This window comes from Phyllopteryx taeniolatus, chromosome 6 (assembly GCF_024500385.1).
Source record: "Phyllopteryx taeniolatus isolate TA_2022b chromosome 6, UOR_Ptae_1.2, whole genome shotgun sequence".
Classification (NCBI taxonomy): Eukaryota; Metazoa; Chordata; class Actinopteri; order Syngnathiformes; family Syngnathidae; genus Phyllopteryx; species Phyllopteryx taeniolatus.
The window spans coordinates 26,641,798-26,658,716 of NC_084507.1; the positions used below are offsets into that span (position 1 = coordinate 26,641,798).

At 42.7% G+C, this 16,919-nt stretch overlaps 1 protein-coding gene across 4 annotated transcripts in view; it reads right to left on the bottom strand.

Moving 5' to 3' along the window:
- Positions 1–1,596: 1,596 nt before the first annotated feature.
- Positions 1,597–16,919, bottom strand: part of nbeal2 (neurobeachin-like 2) — a 38,016-nt gene continuing 22,693 nt past the window's right edge. For 3 of the 4 annotated variants that reach the window (XM_061776303.1, XM_061776299.1, XM_061776302.1), the window contains 30 exons: positions 16,807–16,895; positions 16,026–16,709; positions 15,746–15,930; positions 15,117–15,273; positions 14,644–14,787; positions 13,294–13,620; positions 12,190–12,339; positions 11,948–12,105; positions 11,566–11,690; positions 11,369–11,483; positions 11,120–11,277; positions 10,239–10,372; positions 10,048–10,155; positions 9,870–9,965; positions 9,644–9,768; positions 8,937–9,077; positions 8,716–8,846; positions 8,221–8,330; positions 8,035–8,152; positions 7,861–7,958; positions 7,635–7,748; positions 6,963–7,049; positions 6,751–6,860; positions 6,135–6,307; positions 5,773–5,867; positions 5,571–5,687; positions 4,681–4,836; positions 4,452–4,606; positions 3,749–3,884; positions 1,597–3,230 (listed from right to left, as the gene is read on the bottom strand). In XM_061776303.1, the coding sequence (XP_061632287.1) occupies positions 3,120–3,230; positions 3,749–3,884; positions 4,452–4,606; positions 4,681–4,836; positions 5,571–5,687; positions 5,773–5,867; positions 6,135–6,307; positions 6,751–6,860; positions 6,963–7,049; positions 7,635–7,748; positions 7,861–7,958; positions 8,035–8,152; positions 8,221–8,330; positions 8,716–8,846; positions 8,937–9,077; positions 9,644–9,768; positions 9,870–9,965; positions 10,048–10,155; positions 10,239–10,372; positions 11,120–11,277; positions 11,369–11,483; positions 11,566–11,690; positions 11,948–12,105; positions 12,190–12,339; positions 13,294–13,620; positions 14,644–14,787; positions 15,117–15,273; positions 15,746–15,930; positions 16,026–16,709; positions 16,807–16,895 (4,607 nt within the window). In that variant the 3' untranslated portion in view covers positions 1,597–3,119. The remainder of the gene's footprint in view (positions 3,231–3,748; positions 3,885–4,451; positions 4,607–4,680; positions 4,837–5,570; positions 5,688–5,772; positions 5,868–6,134; positions 6,308–6,750; positions 6,861–6,962; positions 7,050–7,634; positions 7,749–7,860; positions 7,959–8,034; positions 8,153–8,220; positions 8,331–8,715; positions 8,847–8,936; positions 9,078–9,643; positions 9,769–9,869; positions 9,966–10,047; positions 10,156–10,238; positions 10,373–11,119; positions 11,278–11,368; positions 11,484–11,565; positions 11,691–11,947; positions 12,106–12,189; positions 12,340–13,293; positions 13,621–14,643; positions 14,788–15,116; positions 15,274–15,745; positions 15,931–16,025; positions 16,710–16,806; positions 16,896–16,919) is intronic. The other variant, XM_061776300.1, reaches the window with a different exon arrangement.

Consider the following 16,919-nt stretch of genomic DNA (forward strand, 5'->3'; position numbering starts at 1 on the left):
CGCGCCCTCAGGTCTGGAGGGGTTGAGCGAGGGGGTTAGGACTCGGAGACGCTGCCGGTAAGCGAGGGCAAGGTGTCGACCCCTCCCACCATTCTTAAAGGCCACATCAGAGCGATTGTAGCCCTCTTCACCCTCCTACTCCACTTCCCTTATTCACTGTTCTCTGGTCTGTATTTGACTGGGGGTAGGGGTGGCACAGGTCAGTTTTATCATCGCCACCCCCCACCCACCACCACATCCCCACTCAATTGTACCCCGGAGGTGTTTACGGGGAGGCCAACAGGATGTTCGGCCCACCAGGAGATCAAAGTGTCCTCCTGAAGTAAAATGTGATGTTGCTCAGTAGTGACCTTTTCAACTGCGACGGGCCGAACATCACAGACGCATGCAAGGCCCGGATTACGTCGGAGAAAGATCTATGCGGCGGCTCCCTTCCTTCACAAGAGAATCATTGTCTCGTTCCTCAGTGATAAGGATGCGTACACTGGAACCTCTGAAGATGAATTTAACCGATATTATCTCTTCCAGGGCCAAACTGTAGCCATCATTAGGTATTTTTCAAGCAAATTCATTTTTTCTTACCCTATAAAGCAGGGGTGTCAAACTAATTTTTGTCGTGGGCCACATTGTAGGTATAGCTTCCCTCGGAGGGGCCGTAAAATATTGTCTCATATAATGACATATACACAACAAATTGATGGATAAGTATTTTTGGAATCAGAAGCCAATAAAAAAATGTCAACTATTATTACATTTATTTCAAAAAGGTGATTGGTAACATAAAATGCTTGCAATATCTCAACATTATACAAGACACCAATTTTGGTATTTTTTCATTCATTAGAAACATGAAGTCGACACACATGATTTGCTTTCGGTGGCCACATAAAATGATGTTGCGGGCCGGATCTGGCCCCCGGGCCACCAGTTTGACACCTGTGCTATAAAGTCTAGCAACTCGGGTCCGACCGATATGAATTTTTTTTTAGACAGATGTCAATTCCGATATTTGGCAGGATAACAGTTAGATAACTGATTAATCGGCTGATTATTTTTTTTAAATGTGTATATATATATATATATATATATATATATATATATACACATACATATAAACACTGAAACTTGGTATCGTTTGTTTGAATGTCATTATCTTTGTCTTGTGTAATGTGTAAAAAAAGAAAAAAAAGTAAATTCAGCAAAAATTGAAAAAAAAACGAATAATCGGTCAGGGCCTAGCAAAAACAAAGCATCATCTATTTTTTTTAACATTCTTAATGGTCACACAAATGTAAAAAAAGAGGTTAATCACTGTTAATTGTAAAATGTAAAAACAATAAAATGCTGTACTTCAAGTTGACTATACATATGATGGACAAAAATATTGGGACAGCTCTAGACTCTTACTGCTTTGACCAGGAATCAGTTTAAAACTGACATATGTATAACAATAATAATATATTTTAAAAGTTATTTTATGCTGATTTTGTCACAAAAAGTTCATCCTTTGATACCTGAGCAGAAGGAGAAGTTCAACTATACTACTCTACTCAGGAGATATAAATGAAAGAAAAAAAAAATCAACTGGAATCTTAGTACTGTATAGTAAAATGTATTTTCAACATTCACAAAAAAACAAAAAAAACACAATACAAAGGCTGAATAATATAAATCAAGTTTGTATTGAAGGCAGTGCTGGTCCAAAGCATTAAGTTAAAATCACACAACACCAGACAGATTATATACAGTGCGTATTTACAGTAAACCTAGCAGAAACTTTGAGCATGAATGCATAGCATGGTGAAATGTTACATTCATTACATGTGGAGCGCGATAGTCAAAAGGCAAACAGCACGTGTCTCACATGTTTATGCAACAAACACACTTTTTTGGACAGGCTAAACAAGTACAGTATAAACTTGTAAGGCTGGCTGAGCTCTTCCTAATGTTGCTTGACTGTTTTTTGTTTTTCTCACATTGAACCAAAGAGTTGGTCGGTTTGTCATGCCGCTGCATAACAACGACCGTGTTCCAACCGCAGCAGGACAATTCCTCTCATTCCGCCTTCAGATGTTTTCTAAACAGCGCAATAGCAGCCAACACTTGACTTCACGTCATTAAAACCATCTTCTGCACATGTGAGTCATGCGTGTGTGTGGAAACCAGAGGCATATGGTGAGCTCGCACAAATGATTGCAATCAGTGTTCAAAGGTTTAGACACAAGCTAAAAAGGCACATTTTAGGGTGAATATTTTAAATGCCACTCACAAAAAGACGATGGAAAGGGATATTCGGTATTTGGGTGAAATTTCAGGGTGAACCTAACATGCACAATAACCTTCCAGGTGAACTTCATTTGACCTTCTCGGAACTTTTATAAATCTACTACTAACTGTTCAATGCGTCAGTACTTTTTTTATTTTTATTTTTTGCACAACTTGCTGTTCTCTATCAAGGGGCCGAACAGTAAAACTCACAACAGCCTCTTTTTGTGAATTGTGTACATGTGGTTGAGAAAAATAGAACTACTACATACGCCACATTGTGCAAGACGACAACTTCTCCTAATTCCTCAACCGACAACATCAACGACATAAAGTGAATGTACATTACTTTCTCAACCGTTAAAGCACTTTTCTGCTTTAATAATGTAACATTTGAGTTTTGAAGACAGGAGGGTAAATTGCTAGGCCACTGTTGGTGATATCAGGCGGTAGTTACCGGTATTGCATTAAGCAGCTCTCAAAATGTTTTCAAGTTTGCAGGAGTTTTAAGAAGCCTTGGCACAGAAACTGGAAAAAAAGTGGTCGGTAAGTATTTGTGTGTGTGTGTGTGTGTCCCTCCTGAAAGGTTTGTACAGTCTGACAGCAGTTTTTTAAGCTCGAAAGCCAAGCTTTTTTTGCCTCATCAAAACAAGGCCACTCTTTGGAATGATGCTGATTAAAAACAGGCAGTAGTCCACAACCAAAAATGAAACTCTTCCTTGATTAGAAAACAAAACAAAACAAAAAAGTGCTGAGTGTTCAGTTGGTCTCAGAAGTTCCCAGGCTTGTAAAAAGAAAGCCATAATAAGCGTGTGGGTGCAGAACATCTCCACAAGCGTTCGTCAGAGTCGCTCTCATTTGCCGGCGCTCTCGGTTGCGGGGTTGTATTCGGTCTCGCCGGCAGACACCAAAGAGATGCGGCGTGTGGATCCCCACAGGCGGCGGGAGAATTGTCCCGAGCGAACCTGACACCGGGCAGAGACAAGACAGTCGTTCAGTCTGGCCCAAACACTGTCAGAATCGCTTGCCTACATTTTCAACCTAAATTCTAATATTTTGGTCCAACAGATTTATATTCCCAACAGTCAATTCCCTTCATTTTGTTGTGTTGCCATGTCAATGTAATCTGCCCAGAGGCTTCAGAATCAGTAGTGCTGGCCTAGGCAAACGTCAACTACCGTATATTAGCAATTGCACTGTTCAGACTTCAAATTCATCCTCACAGGGCCAGAGAACTGGTCCTAGTTGACATCAGCATTATTTCGTCCTCTCCACATAAAAGGACGCCACGGCGGACGTGGCTGGATCTGTAGTTACTCGTGGTTTACACACAGACGCCCGGCAGTCGGCACACCATTATCATGTGAGAACAACTCACTTCTCCGCAAGCACTTAGCATATGTGTAACCGAGTCGACCCACCCCCACTTCTTCACTTCCACACGATCCCACATCTCACAAGTACTTCATGTCCTGGTTCTCACCTCCTCTGGCTTCCCAGCCCCCACCACTATCAACTTCCCGTCCTCCAGGCCCACCAGGATGTGGCTGCTCTCTCTGGTGACAAACACGCTCCTCACGGGGACTTTCAAGGCCAAGGGTGGGACGGCGGCAGCCAGGCTGTAAAAAAAAAAAAAAAAAAAAAACAACAACAAAAAACCAAATCATTGGAATATTTATCTTGAGCTGCTCTTTTCATGTAAATCGATACATGATAGATAGGGAATGCATTTATTGACATGAAAATGGATGTGCAAAATTGCAGGTTTAATCTAAAACAGGGAACTTCAATGTTTTTTGGCCAATAAATCAGCCACTAAATTGGGGAAGCAGACATGGAGAATCCAAGAGGAATCCATTAGGCCTAAAAAGACCAAGAGAGTTTGCTTTCAATCATGGGGAAGTATGTTTATTTTAGTCATCATACATGTTGAGTAAAGTACTAAACAATTTAAATTTTTAAATATATTACACTACTTATAATGCCCAAAGGGAAAAGCCGTTTCACTCTGCTGTATTTATTGCGAGACAAGAACAAACAAAAACTTCCAACTTTGATTAGTTCATAAATTCCCCAGCTAAACTTTCAAGTTTCTGGAGTCAGGGTAGTCAATCACATCCAAGGCTGCCTTTCCAATGTCGCTGATTTATGAATCGAGAGAAGTTAAGAGGTTAAAAGGTATCTACCTGCACAGGTGACGTATGTGCAGTCTGCCCTGCATGGTGCCCAGGATGATGTATTCAGACACCAGGTGGAGAGCACAGACTTGCTCCTCCATGGTGAAGGAAGACAGCAGGCAGCAATTGACCGAGTAAACATGGATGGAGTCCTTTCCCTGTCCCTGTAACGAATGAGCACCGTTTTGGAGAAGCAGCTTAAACGTCAAGTCTTCGTCTGCCTGCTGTGTTCATGTACCTTCGTAGAATTGGATCGCTCCCCCGGCGAGGTTTGCACCACCACGTGACCCTCCATGCCCACCTGCAGCTTGGAGATGTGGGAGGGCTCACCTGGAGGCCTCAACGTTCTCAAGTACTGGCCTCGTCTGATCGTGTGCACGATCACGGTCCCGTCCTACCAGTCAACAATCAAGAGTGCAACATGTTAAGTGTAGTTTGAGAAATTACATGCACAAATATTTTTTTGTCACGGCAACCACCTACAGTATCTAACTACCGACTTATGACCTACCTACAGTATATGCCGACCTACCTACTAACCACCTACCGGGCTACCTCCCACTTATGCCGTTGTAAGTTTCAATTATGACCCTGTAAAAGGACCAAAAAATGTCAAATTTTTCAGCAGAGTGTTATTAACAAGTCTGCCAAATTTGAATGATTACAAAATAAATAAATTGCCAATTATATAAAATCATGAAAAATAAAGCCCGCCCTCGAACTGAGAAACTCTGTGGGCGTGTCCGCTGAATGCTCCCCTTCAGCTGTCAATCAAGTAAGTGTCTGTGTCACACAGACACAAGATGTCAATTTAACAGTAAGCTTTCCCTGATGTGTTGCTGTAATGTGGACGCACACACAACACAAAACCAAGTAGGGCGGCGTCTTCCTGAACGAGCCGACGCCGCGCTGGCCAGATTGGTGCCTTGTTAGTTAGCTTGCTAACCAGGTCGATCGTTAGCTCATGAGCTAGCGTGCATAATAAACAGTTATCGCTCTGAACGTCTCTTTTTACATGCTAATTTGTATAGCATCCAAGTAGTGTTTCTGAGTTACTTACTGTACTGTATGTACTGTATTAATGTAATTAATATTAATGTGTGTGTTTTGTAGCAGCTATTTACAGACCTTTGAGCCCGACACAGCCATGTCCAGTTCCGTGCTGATGGCCACACAGGTAACCTCCTGGTCGTGTCCACAAAGCACCTGAACAGGCCGAGGAGACAGCGTGCTGGAGAAGCCGCCCTAAAATGGAAAGGACACCCAGTGAGTTCCACGACAATCCTTATCTCCTCTGGGTGCGCCGACATGTTTTTTGTTGTTGTTGTACCTGCTGTAGCACCTGCCACACTATACAGGACGTGTCCCTTGAGCCAGAGATGAGGTAGATGCCACACAGATCCAGAGCCAAGCACGTCACAACATCTTTGGGGAAATAAAATGCATGTCAAATCAATTGGACTATAACATTATCAAAAGTTGAAACCCGAGACAACCAGTTCAATGAACTCTACAAGGGATGTATTAAAATGCTAAACATTGTGGTGTAGAAATTCACTGCACGGCTGAATGGTTACCGTAAAACACATCTCGGGATTATACATATTGTTAAATGAAATCATGTTTTATTCAATTTGTCCATACAGTGCTTGTGCAGGTGGGCCTAATGAAGTGTAATACATGAGAGCTTACCAATGTGCCGGCAGATCCTGCCCACCAGCTTGCCTTTGCCCAGCTGGGTGACCCGCAGACTGCAGTCCCAGTGTCCTCCACTAAACAGCAGACGTCCATCATTAGACACCACAAGAACCTGAGCGCTGATCTTCACGCCGGGTGAGAAAGGTCCACCCAGAAAACGCTGCGTCCTGAAAAATAACAGACCGAGTGCATGTGAGCTGGAGTCTGAATGTGACTATTATGAGCACGTTAAAACCATCACTCCAGAAAATGCCATCTCCAAATGCCTCCAAACCACATTGTTTGAGTTTTTTTGGAATGTGTGTTTGTTATTCGTGTTCAAGGTCAATTTAAAAAGATCCAGTTAAACAGACTCTGAAACATCCCAGATGTTTCCTCACAGAAAAACTGCACGCAGATGTTCTCTATCCTGTTGACGGTCTTCAAATGTGGTAAAAAGATGAAGATTAGATTATTTACTTCCCTGGAAGTTATTTATGTGTGGTACTGTTAAGTATTAATCATCCAACATTTTTTGACGTTCTGCTTAGGTGACATGACAATATATTTTTTCTTATCGCTGTCCAAATGACAACATTTATGAGTGTAAAAAAAGGCAATGTTGACACACTTGGGATTCGTAATGGTTGGGTCCTTGGTGAAGGTGAAGTAGTTGGCGATGTTCTTGTCATATGGCAGCCAGCTGTGTGTTCCTATCAAGCCACTGGAGCTCACTGTAACCTGTAAAGATAAAAGAAGGATGACAAAGAAAATGAAAGTTGGGCTTTTGTCCTTCGGCGTTGCAAGCTGTCTCCCTGGTAGAGTTGTCAAGCAAAAGCGTACCAGCATATCTGAGCCATGGATGATGAAGGACCGATTTTGGTTCTTTGGTACCACCGCCTGGACCAGAGGGATGCCATCGCTCACCACCTGGGGGTACACAAATCAGGAAAGGTCATGCTATACTTGCGCTGAACTTGAAGGAGCTTGAAATTTACCTGGCCAATGAATTCCATTTCCTTAGTCAATGTAATGATAATAAAAATTAACCATCCATTATTTTGACATGTATCTAAATTTTCAAAATATTTATACTAAAGAAACTGTGTTTGCCCCACAATTACATTTTTATTACAAGAAAAATGATGATTTAAATAATCATCTTAACAAGTAAACAGAAAAGAAGCAAAGTCTGAGGCTCTGAGCTAAACCTGTTTCCATTCAAATACCCAAGACAGCTGCAAAATGATGAAGTGACAGCCTATTGCTACAGCCAGGGTAGTTGTTGAGGAATTGATCATGTCAACGTGAAAGTAGCCAGGCGACAGTCAATTAAACAAACCTCCACAGATATATTGCTGTGATAATTTAGCCAGATTGGGAAATCTCACTTTTCACAAAACTCACTTTTCTCCAGTCTATGTAATGTATTTGTCGAGACCACACATGAAAACCTTGTTGTTCGGAAAGTCAGGCGTATTCAATTCAATTCATCAGCCGGTGGCTAGATCTTACCTCCACAAATGAGCGTAGCTTATCAAGGTGATCAAAGATGTTCACGGGCATAGTGTCCAGGCGCGACTGCCGCCTAGTTGCATTTGCAGCTGACATACGCGGCGGGTGAGGCTCCTGTTTGCAGAGGAAAATGTGACTGCAGCTTTTCAAAGAGAACCTGTTTGGCATTCTAGTCACAATCAAAAGTGCGAAGGGAAGATGTGATGAGTTCATTTGAAAGTCACACCTTCAGAAGTTGGCATGGCGTTTGTCCAAAATTGCTAATGATGCCTTCAAGTGCCTTGCGCTCTGTCTCATCAGCAATGGCATCAAGATCTACAGCACCTGTGAAAAAGCCCAGTAAGAGTGAGCTCTTTTTTCTCCTTACTGATGACAAAAAAAATATTCACAGCTGCTGTACCTTCATAGGTGCAGTAGTAGAAGATGTTGAGGGCTTTCACCGCCTCGTCTCCTCTCTGCTTGTAGCCAAAAATCAGGTCGATCCACTCGTGCAGATGGCACGACACATGCTCACTTTCCTGAAATTAAACACGCCGATATCAGTTTGAAGAGCTGTTTTGAATGAGTTGGGGGGGGGGTGTCTCACCAGAGCTTTCCTGTGCTTTCTGATGAAGTCTTCCCTCGACGTGGCCCAGCGGGGCAACAGAACGTCCTCCACTGGATCCTGAGATATTTGCAAGGATCCCAGGTCGAAGCCTGCAGCAAGAAGGAGGGATCAGTGGGTGTTTTCTGAGACAAATACCACATTTCTTCAAATAATATGCCCTGTTTCAACATAGATAATGTCAGCGTTAGTTCCGAACTAGTGCCTAACTGGCGCAAAGCGACTATTTTAGCGGCCTCCATCATCCACTTGAACAAATGCCACCTTTCCCCCCAAATTAACACAATGGTGGTAATTAGTGTCTTGAGTCTGCCATAGTGACCCATTTGTATAACTTATTTCATAAAACTGTAAAAATATCATCCATCCATCCATTTATCCATTTTCTGTACTCCTTGTCCAGTGTTCACAGTAGACTAAATAAGGCATGTGCTTGGTGCGATGCATCAAAGCAACACACACCCATCCTAAACTCACCATTCATGTTCTGCAGAATTTCGGGGAAGTAGAAAAACTCTGGGATGAGCTCCTTGACATCAGCCGGGCTTTCTATGCGAGCTTGCCAAGCCGCTGCCACCGAGTGGAACTGTCGGTCTGCGCAGTCGAACCTAAACAAAGTTGACAATGTATCAGTTTAGGATGAGAGCACTTTGGGAACCTGCCTGCGATGACTTGGTACACCCTGATGTCATTCCCACCTGCCGCTCTGCAGCTGGATGTGCAGCGTGGTGAACGGCTCCATGCGGATCATGTAGTGCATGACTCCCGCTGCGTTGGAGTAGTGCGTGCCGTAGTGGAATTTGTCGATGGTGCCTGTCGGGTCCTCAAAGCTTTCAAACCTGGTGGAAAACTGAGTTAGTCATTTTATTTGGGCAGTGCTTGTAGAGATGCAAAAATAATAATAAAATTCCACAATCTAAAACATGTTCGACTTTGTTGCTCCTCGCCTTAAAAACTGAATCTGTGACTGTCATTTTTAAGTGCAGCATTGCAACAGTTAACTGTAGTTTAGTGTTTTTTTTGTGTGTGTGTGACGTTAAATTGCATAATAATTTCATCCGGCAGCCATAGTTAGCATGACACAGATCAAAATGTGGCTGATATGATGTAAAAACACACATATATCAGTCTCTACTTATTACTACCGTTTTTATGCAGTTTTTGAGCTTTGGTGAAACTTTCCAAAGGAAATGTATAGTCACATTATTATATTATGATTATTATTGCTAGGATATACCTATAATCCCCTCACAGAGGAATTCAATTTATATTTTTTTTTTGCACGCGACACACGCAAACAAGAGTCTCTCCAACAACTGGTTGTCATTTTTCTTTTTGTTCTAGTGCAGGACTTGAGTCGTGAGCTTCTGGTTCCAAAGCCCAATTCCTTGCGGTTGTAACTTACTTCTCTTTGACTGCCTGTGCATGGCGAGGGTTGACCACACCGACAGGTTTGGACAAGTCTCGGAAAACTGACGGGTCTTCCAGATCCAAAACAGGGGAAGTGTAGTCGCAGAGTATCCAAGGGAACTGACAAAAGACAACATGAACGTCATTTCTTGTCACATGGTGTGTGTGTGTGTGTGTGTGTGCACCGCCTCAATTATCTCTCATATCTTGTGTGGTCTTACCACAGGATATTGTGATAGGTCATTGTAAGTGCGCCCAGCGATGGTGTTGAGTTGCATCAAATATTCAAAATTGGATATTTCCCTGCAGACCCATTTCTGCGCAACACATCAGTATCAGATCAGCATGATATGTGCAAATTATAATCCAACGAGAGAGAATAAAATAAGATATAAAGACCTGTGTGAGGCCTGATGCCTTCAGCAGCTCTTGTGGTGATCGGGATCCAAAGTAAAAGAGGTTAGGAGGGCGCAGGCCCAGAATCCTTGAGTAAACTTTATTACGCAACTAAAAAAGAGGAACGATAAAGACTCTGTTTATGAGATTTTAAACCACGCCAAAGTTTAAATGCTGTATAAACTCTGCAGCACCTTCTTCTTGAAGTTGATGAAGTAGTGAGCCTGGTCGATGAAGAAGAGCTCCAGTGCAGAACGACGCAGGTTATAGCGCCTCAAATGGACTTCTCGGAGCTGAGACAGAGGCCGTTTGAAGTCAAATCCAATTCCTGGAGGGAGGGACAATATTCACGCAGAGGCTTACTTTAGACTCAAATAACCACACTCTCAAAATGGCCTCACGGGCCACAATATTAGGTACACCTGCAAAATCTGATCACATCCAATGAATTCTCAGTTCTGCTAAACAATTTTTATTATTGTAGTGTTACATGGTGCTACTGAGAGCTGTTTCCACTCATATCGCTAAATAGAGTCAATATTTTGGAAAAAGCTTTGGTAGCTTTTTGATGCAATGCACTTCTACATCACTACAAACCACAACAATAAACCTTGGTTTTTGTATGCTCTAGTATTTGTACTCACAAAAGAATGAGTAGCAAAGTAGGAAAATGATGGGGTCCCGTCCAAACAATAACCTCTCATCCTCCCTCTCCAATCAAGAATCTTCATTAAAGTTAGAAGTGACGTTTAATGTTCATTTATCTATTCCACTAGTCATTTATTTGTATTTGACATTGTGTTCCGTATGTTAATGTAAAGTTGTTCTCTATAAAATATTTGTTTGGTTTTGTTGTTTTTAGACTTCCATGAGCTCCTATGTGAAACATTGCTTCAGTTTCGGTAGGATACAGTTTTAGTCAGACTTTTTGGAACAAATTAATCATGAAAGCCGAGGTTCCACTGCACCTCTCTGACCGTGTCAATCCGAACTAAGCATTATGACTTTCATAAAGGCACAATTTTCAATACAGGCTTGTACAGCATGTGCATTGAATGGAGTGTAGATTCCTCACCCTCCTCTGTTTCCTCTTTCTCAATGCTGCCGTCGTAGAAGTAGAGGTGGTGCGTGGTAACCTCCAGGCGGCCGGGTACCTTGGCTACGATGGTGATGAGTTCACAGTCTTCAGATAAAACCAGCTTTTCTTTTTGGCTCTCATCTTCAGCCTCAACACTAAAGGCAAAAGTAAGAACATTCAGCCTATTGTAAAGGTGTTCTTATCAACGGCTTAATGTGAAGTAGACATTTAGGCACGTTGACTCACTTGTTATCTAAAAAAACAAGATCCTCCTCTCCTAACTGGTCGTCCTCCATATCGCTTACTTTGGCTTCTTTGGCAACAGCCAGAGGGAGAAGCTCGGAACGTGGACTGTCCACTCCTGGAAAAATAATGACATCATTTTGTATTTGGAGTTAAAAAAAAAACTGGCAAGGTGCATTATGGTCCACTGTGTGACGAACCCATGTTGTCCCTCTGGGCACTGGCCTCGGTGTGGGGGTCATAATGGTGGTTGGGCACAAGTTTGAGGCGCATTTTTGAATACGTCTCCGCACTGGAAAGTATCCACTTGACCTGAGGCTGGACTCTGCACAACAAAAAGAAAAATGAAGCCTATATCATTCATGCATGTGTTTTTTTTTCATTCTGAGTCTGTGAAAAATGACAGGTGAGGGGAGTGAGAGTGGAATAAGGTTGAAGGCGAGGCTGCAAAAAGTGAGTTGGAGAGTCCTTTGAGGCACAAACAGATTGCAGAGGAAAGTGGCAAAGCACACTTTCAGAAGGAATGTAAAGCATGTTTGGGTAAAGTGAATAAAAATAACATTGGCTAAGAAGAAGTCCTACTTCTTGGCCCACACTGCTCTCTCGCTGGTCAACAGCCTGCGCAGAGCCCTCCAGTGCTGCCGCACCACCCCCTGCTGGTTGGAGCTCTGCTTTTGCCAGCTGACGTAGCGTCCGTTCTCACTTCTAACACGCTTCAGGTAAGGGTCAACGATCAATTCCTGTTGTCACACATATAGGTGACGGGTAAGTAGAGAGGTCAAACGCCGTAGGTAACCGTGAGCGCCCTTGCAAGTTGCTGCAACCTGAAACTTTGCTTTGCTGTCCGATCTGTCTTTGTCGCGTCTGAAGGCCGTACTCATGAGGTCGTCGAAACAGGAATTCCAGAAATTGGACATGATGTCATGACTCCGCCCGAACGTGTCCAGCTCATACTGCTCCATTGTGGGCTGAACCTGCACCCATTGAAATCAGCAGAAACGCCTTTTAATAGTTTCCAAAATTGACATCTTTGAACTTGTTGACAAAGGTCATGTTAACAGTCAACAATGCGCTCATAAACCATCACTTACAAACTAATTTACTAATAAGACTGACACTGTCAGACAGGTAATCAATCAATCAGGTATCAATATGTTTATTAGAGTGGTTGCGAGAAGTGGTGCAGAACTGTATAACATAAGACAACAGTACTTTGGTTAAAGACCAAATTTTGGGAATCATTTCTTTTATTGGATTTCACTACCACTATGTAAATTGGTAGAACAATCCTACTGTATATGCCATTCATTTCAAATGTTCTGTTAGTGAACGGTGAGCACAAACATGTTTGCATATAATCTTGTGACTTTAAATCCAAACAACAAAGCAGATTTTTCTTCCCGTATTGGAAAGAAAGGGCAAAAAAACTAAAATGTTGAGATATTTTTTATTCGATGTAGTATATTTATTTCTCTCCAACATTTCGTTGCCATTTTTTTGTCCGCAGCCCAAGGTTCCAAAGCCCAAGTCCTTACAAATGAGCTTTCATTTCACTGGACAGCGACAATATGAGTAAGGACGGGGTCACACAAAGTTGAAATACACACATTTCCATATTGTGAGATACTGTATGTACACAAAAGTAATGTAAACAAAAAGAGAAGTATAAACTTGCTCTGTCACACACAGCTCAGCTTAACGGAGAGCTTTTCTGTTTGGTATATCTTCATAAACTATCTCAGTCGCCTCAATGTTAAACATAAAGTGACATCTGCTTGAAATATATTAGTTCCATTTGTATATTTTCATAAACTTGTCATAACATCACTTTGGAAAGATAGCTTTATATTTTTCCGAGGGGAAAGATCTTGTCTGATGACATTATAATATCTGGTTATTTTTTTATTTATTTTACTAGGAACACCGACCTGCTGCTGGTAAAAGCTTTGCCACTCCAGTGTGTGGCAGTAAGCCTTCAGGTCCTGGGCGAATGTGGTGCTGCCATTCGTGATGGGCAGACTCGGAAGGAGCTGCTGGACCGTAACTGGATCTGCGTGCTGGTCCAGGAGGGCTCGCACGACCGGGACCACCTGGGAGAACATCTCTGCGTGCTCAGCGTTGTTGCTGTCCGTCGACTCCTTGTCTGGCCACAAGGGGACGCCAATGCGTCCCAGCAGGAAGCAGACCTCCTCCCAACTGAGACACAACACTGTCTGCAACAGGCTGTGCAGTTTCACGAAGGCCATCACACACACCTGAGTAGACATGAGGACTGTTTCATTGAAATCAATTTAAATTAATGATTGAACTATGTGATTTTTAGAAATGTACATATTTTTAAAAAGCAGTTCAAATCACATTTTGAGGCAGGCATTTTAGTAAGACTGATATCAGCTTTTGATTGTTTTTTTTCTTGCATTAATTGTAAATTGTTGGTAAGTCTGTATTTTAACCATCTGCAGCATATTGTGAGCCAGTGAGACGTGCTACCAAAATCTTTATACTTTTACTCATATATTTAAAAAAATACTTTCATATAATAATTGCGTCCTCATAAGATAAATATATTGGAGACATCTCTCTATGGTGCAGTTTTCACTACTTTAAACTGCACCCAAAGTAATAAATTAACAGTTGTAAAGTTTTTGGGGCGTGTAAATGACTAAAAGCGTCAAAGAAATATCTTTCGGTGTTTATTCAACCTACTGATATCCATATATTATTAGATAGTAGGATGAGAACACTTATCTGCAAAGTTTCAGATATTGCTATCAGGAGGATAATACATATGGAGTAGAGCATGAGTCACTGATTTAGAATTACCTCATTGCAGGAAGAAAAAATAAACCGATCTAAGAAATCTAATCAAATCCGTTAAAATCACACTGATGCTTTGTACTCTAAATTAAACAACACAAAAATGTAACTAAATATTCTACAGATGATGAGTCACAGTACAATTAATTTGACTTATTTTGATAAATGCCTGTGTGGGAGTTGCTCTACTCTTCAGATGAGTTTTTCTCAACCAATAAGTCATGTGATCGGAAGCCTTGTGGTTGGTTCAGCTATGAACACTTGCTCAGTCCCACGATAACAGCAGTCATAACTCAAAGAGGAGCTACCCTTTCATAAAAAAAAACACTCCCCGTGAGAGGAATGACTGAAATGTCTTTGAAATGAAGCCCATACAAGATGTGGCATTTGTAATCTGCCTTTAATCTGTGTGAACCCTTCACGTTAGCTAAATATTCCAGGCGATATAAACGAAGGCCGACCTGTGACTGCCGCTGTTGGATATAGCCGGTGATGATCCGCAGGCCGATCTGGGACATCTCCTTCAGTTCGGTGCATCCGGGGCTGCCAGGGGTGCTATGCCAGGCCTGCAACTTGTCCAGTAGGTTCACCACCCCCTCAAAGATCTGTAATACAGCGACTGTCAACAAAGGACTCGCAGTAAAAGCGTAGACCTTACTCCAAACCCAAATCTATTAATTACAACAACAACCTGATCTTAACTACAATGTTAAAAATGTTGCATCCCAGCTGTCACAATTATTTGAGGGAAGCTTGGATATATAATAATACACTTCTGAGTCCCCATCCCAGCATGAGAATGTGCATGTAAAATCAATAATGGCATTTAAACTGACACATCCTCACCACATAAGTGGTATCAAGTTTTAAGCATTTGCGCTGAGAATGAAGAAAGAAAATACGAATGATGTGTCATGCAGACTGTCGGATGTACCTTTTCACTCCATAGTGTATGATTGTCGGTCCCCTCGGAAAAGAGGAAGTCCTGCAGCAGCCTGAGGAGCCTCACCAGGCTGGGACAAAAAGGTAGAAACACGCCCTGGGCATCCCTCAGGTCGGACAAAGACGATTCCAGCATCATCTCTAGCAAACTGTTACACACAGCAGAATAGCGCCACATGATGGCATCAAATTTGATGTCGTAAAAATAGCAATTCATAATGTAAAACTAAAACTGCCACAGATCCCCAAGATATAACGATAAAAACATGCACCGACAAAACTTTATAGGAGGTACTGTTGATGTAAATACTAAGTCAACATCAGTAAAAGCCGCAATGGCAGTGTGAGTCCATACTTGACAATTTAGGTTTTTTTTTTTTTTTTTTTTTTGAGGCGGGTGGAATAATGGCATTACCATTCATCTCTACTTCAAAAGGATAGTAAATGACCACTAACCGTAACCCCCACAATCAGGTTCCACTAAGGTCAGCAAAAGTTAAACTGTTATGAAGTGAACTGGAATTCTCTTTTGAAATACACTGTAAAAAATGGAACTGTTAGGATCTCAAGTACGGTTACAAATAGAAAACTGTGACCTGTGTATGAATCAAATATGCTGACCTGCGTTTGATGTCATCCGGCGGGCGGACCAGTTGGCAGGAAGAACCCAGTTTAGTGAGCACAGAAAACACCTGCCCCCTCTCTCTCCAGATCACATCCTCGGGACCGTCCGCCCCACTGCCGCTCCAAAGCACGGAGAAGATAATGTTGGTGAGCAGGTTGCAGAGCTCCTCTTCTGGCGTCTGCTGAAAGTCAAGCAACACACAGACCTGAAGTCTCTGAGGAAACACCAGAAAGCTTTCAGAGATAAAGCTCAAGATATGACCGTCATTCTACAAACCTGTGGGTTGGATGTGTTGGAGATGGTGTCTCCAGTGGGAGGGTCTGTCCCGTAGCTGGTGTGGTCCAGAACGTTGGATAGACTGGAGCTCTTCCTGGGTCTGAGCGGTGGAAAGGGTTTGCTGTGCTCCAGAGGGGATGGTGTGTTTGTGAGGCTACCTGCTGGAGTGACCATCTCTCCCATGCTGCCTAGCTCCAAATCAAAAGGCGGCGACGTTCCATATGGGGAGGAGGGCCGGTATTCTCTCCCTTCCTCATCCAGGCGAGACGAGACAATATCGACCACCATGGAACTGGAGAGGGAGGACGAGTGACTTTCTTGGTCTGCAGAATCGAATGACTTGAAGGTCTTCAGCTGGCCCCTAACTCGACTGAGTGGTGATTGGGATAAATCAGAGTATCCTTCAGAGATATCCCGCTGGCCGCCGTCCTCCTCTTCCTCGTCGTCGTCTTCCTCCTGCGAGGTGCCGTAGTTCAGAAAGATGCTTGTACGTGCATCCTCTATGAGCAGACTCTGGTCTCTACGCAAAGGAGGCCGGAAGTTTGACTCAGCGGAGCCTGAGATGCTGGCAGCGTAGGACTCGTAGGATTCCTTCACATAGAGCTTGGTGAGAACATCCTGCCAGGCGGGCTGTTTGGCGAGCTGCTTCACGTAATCCTCGGTGAGGTAGATGAGGTGAAAGAGCTGTGCGCAGAACCACAGGAGACATCAAATTAATTTGCCCTCATTGCTGAAAATTATTATTCTTAACGATGCTAGAGTAGCAGAAGATCGGACTGACCTTGCGACAAACATCCAGGCGGACTTCCAGGTCGGCTCGGTGGGACAGACACACCACAGCTAGGAGGTCTCTAAAGTTCGGGTTCGACTCTGTGAGGAGGCAGCAGATTTTCT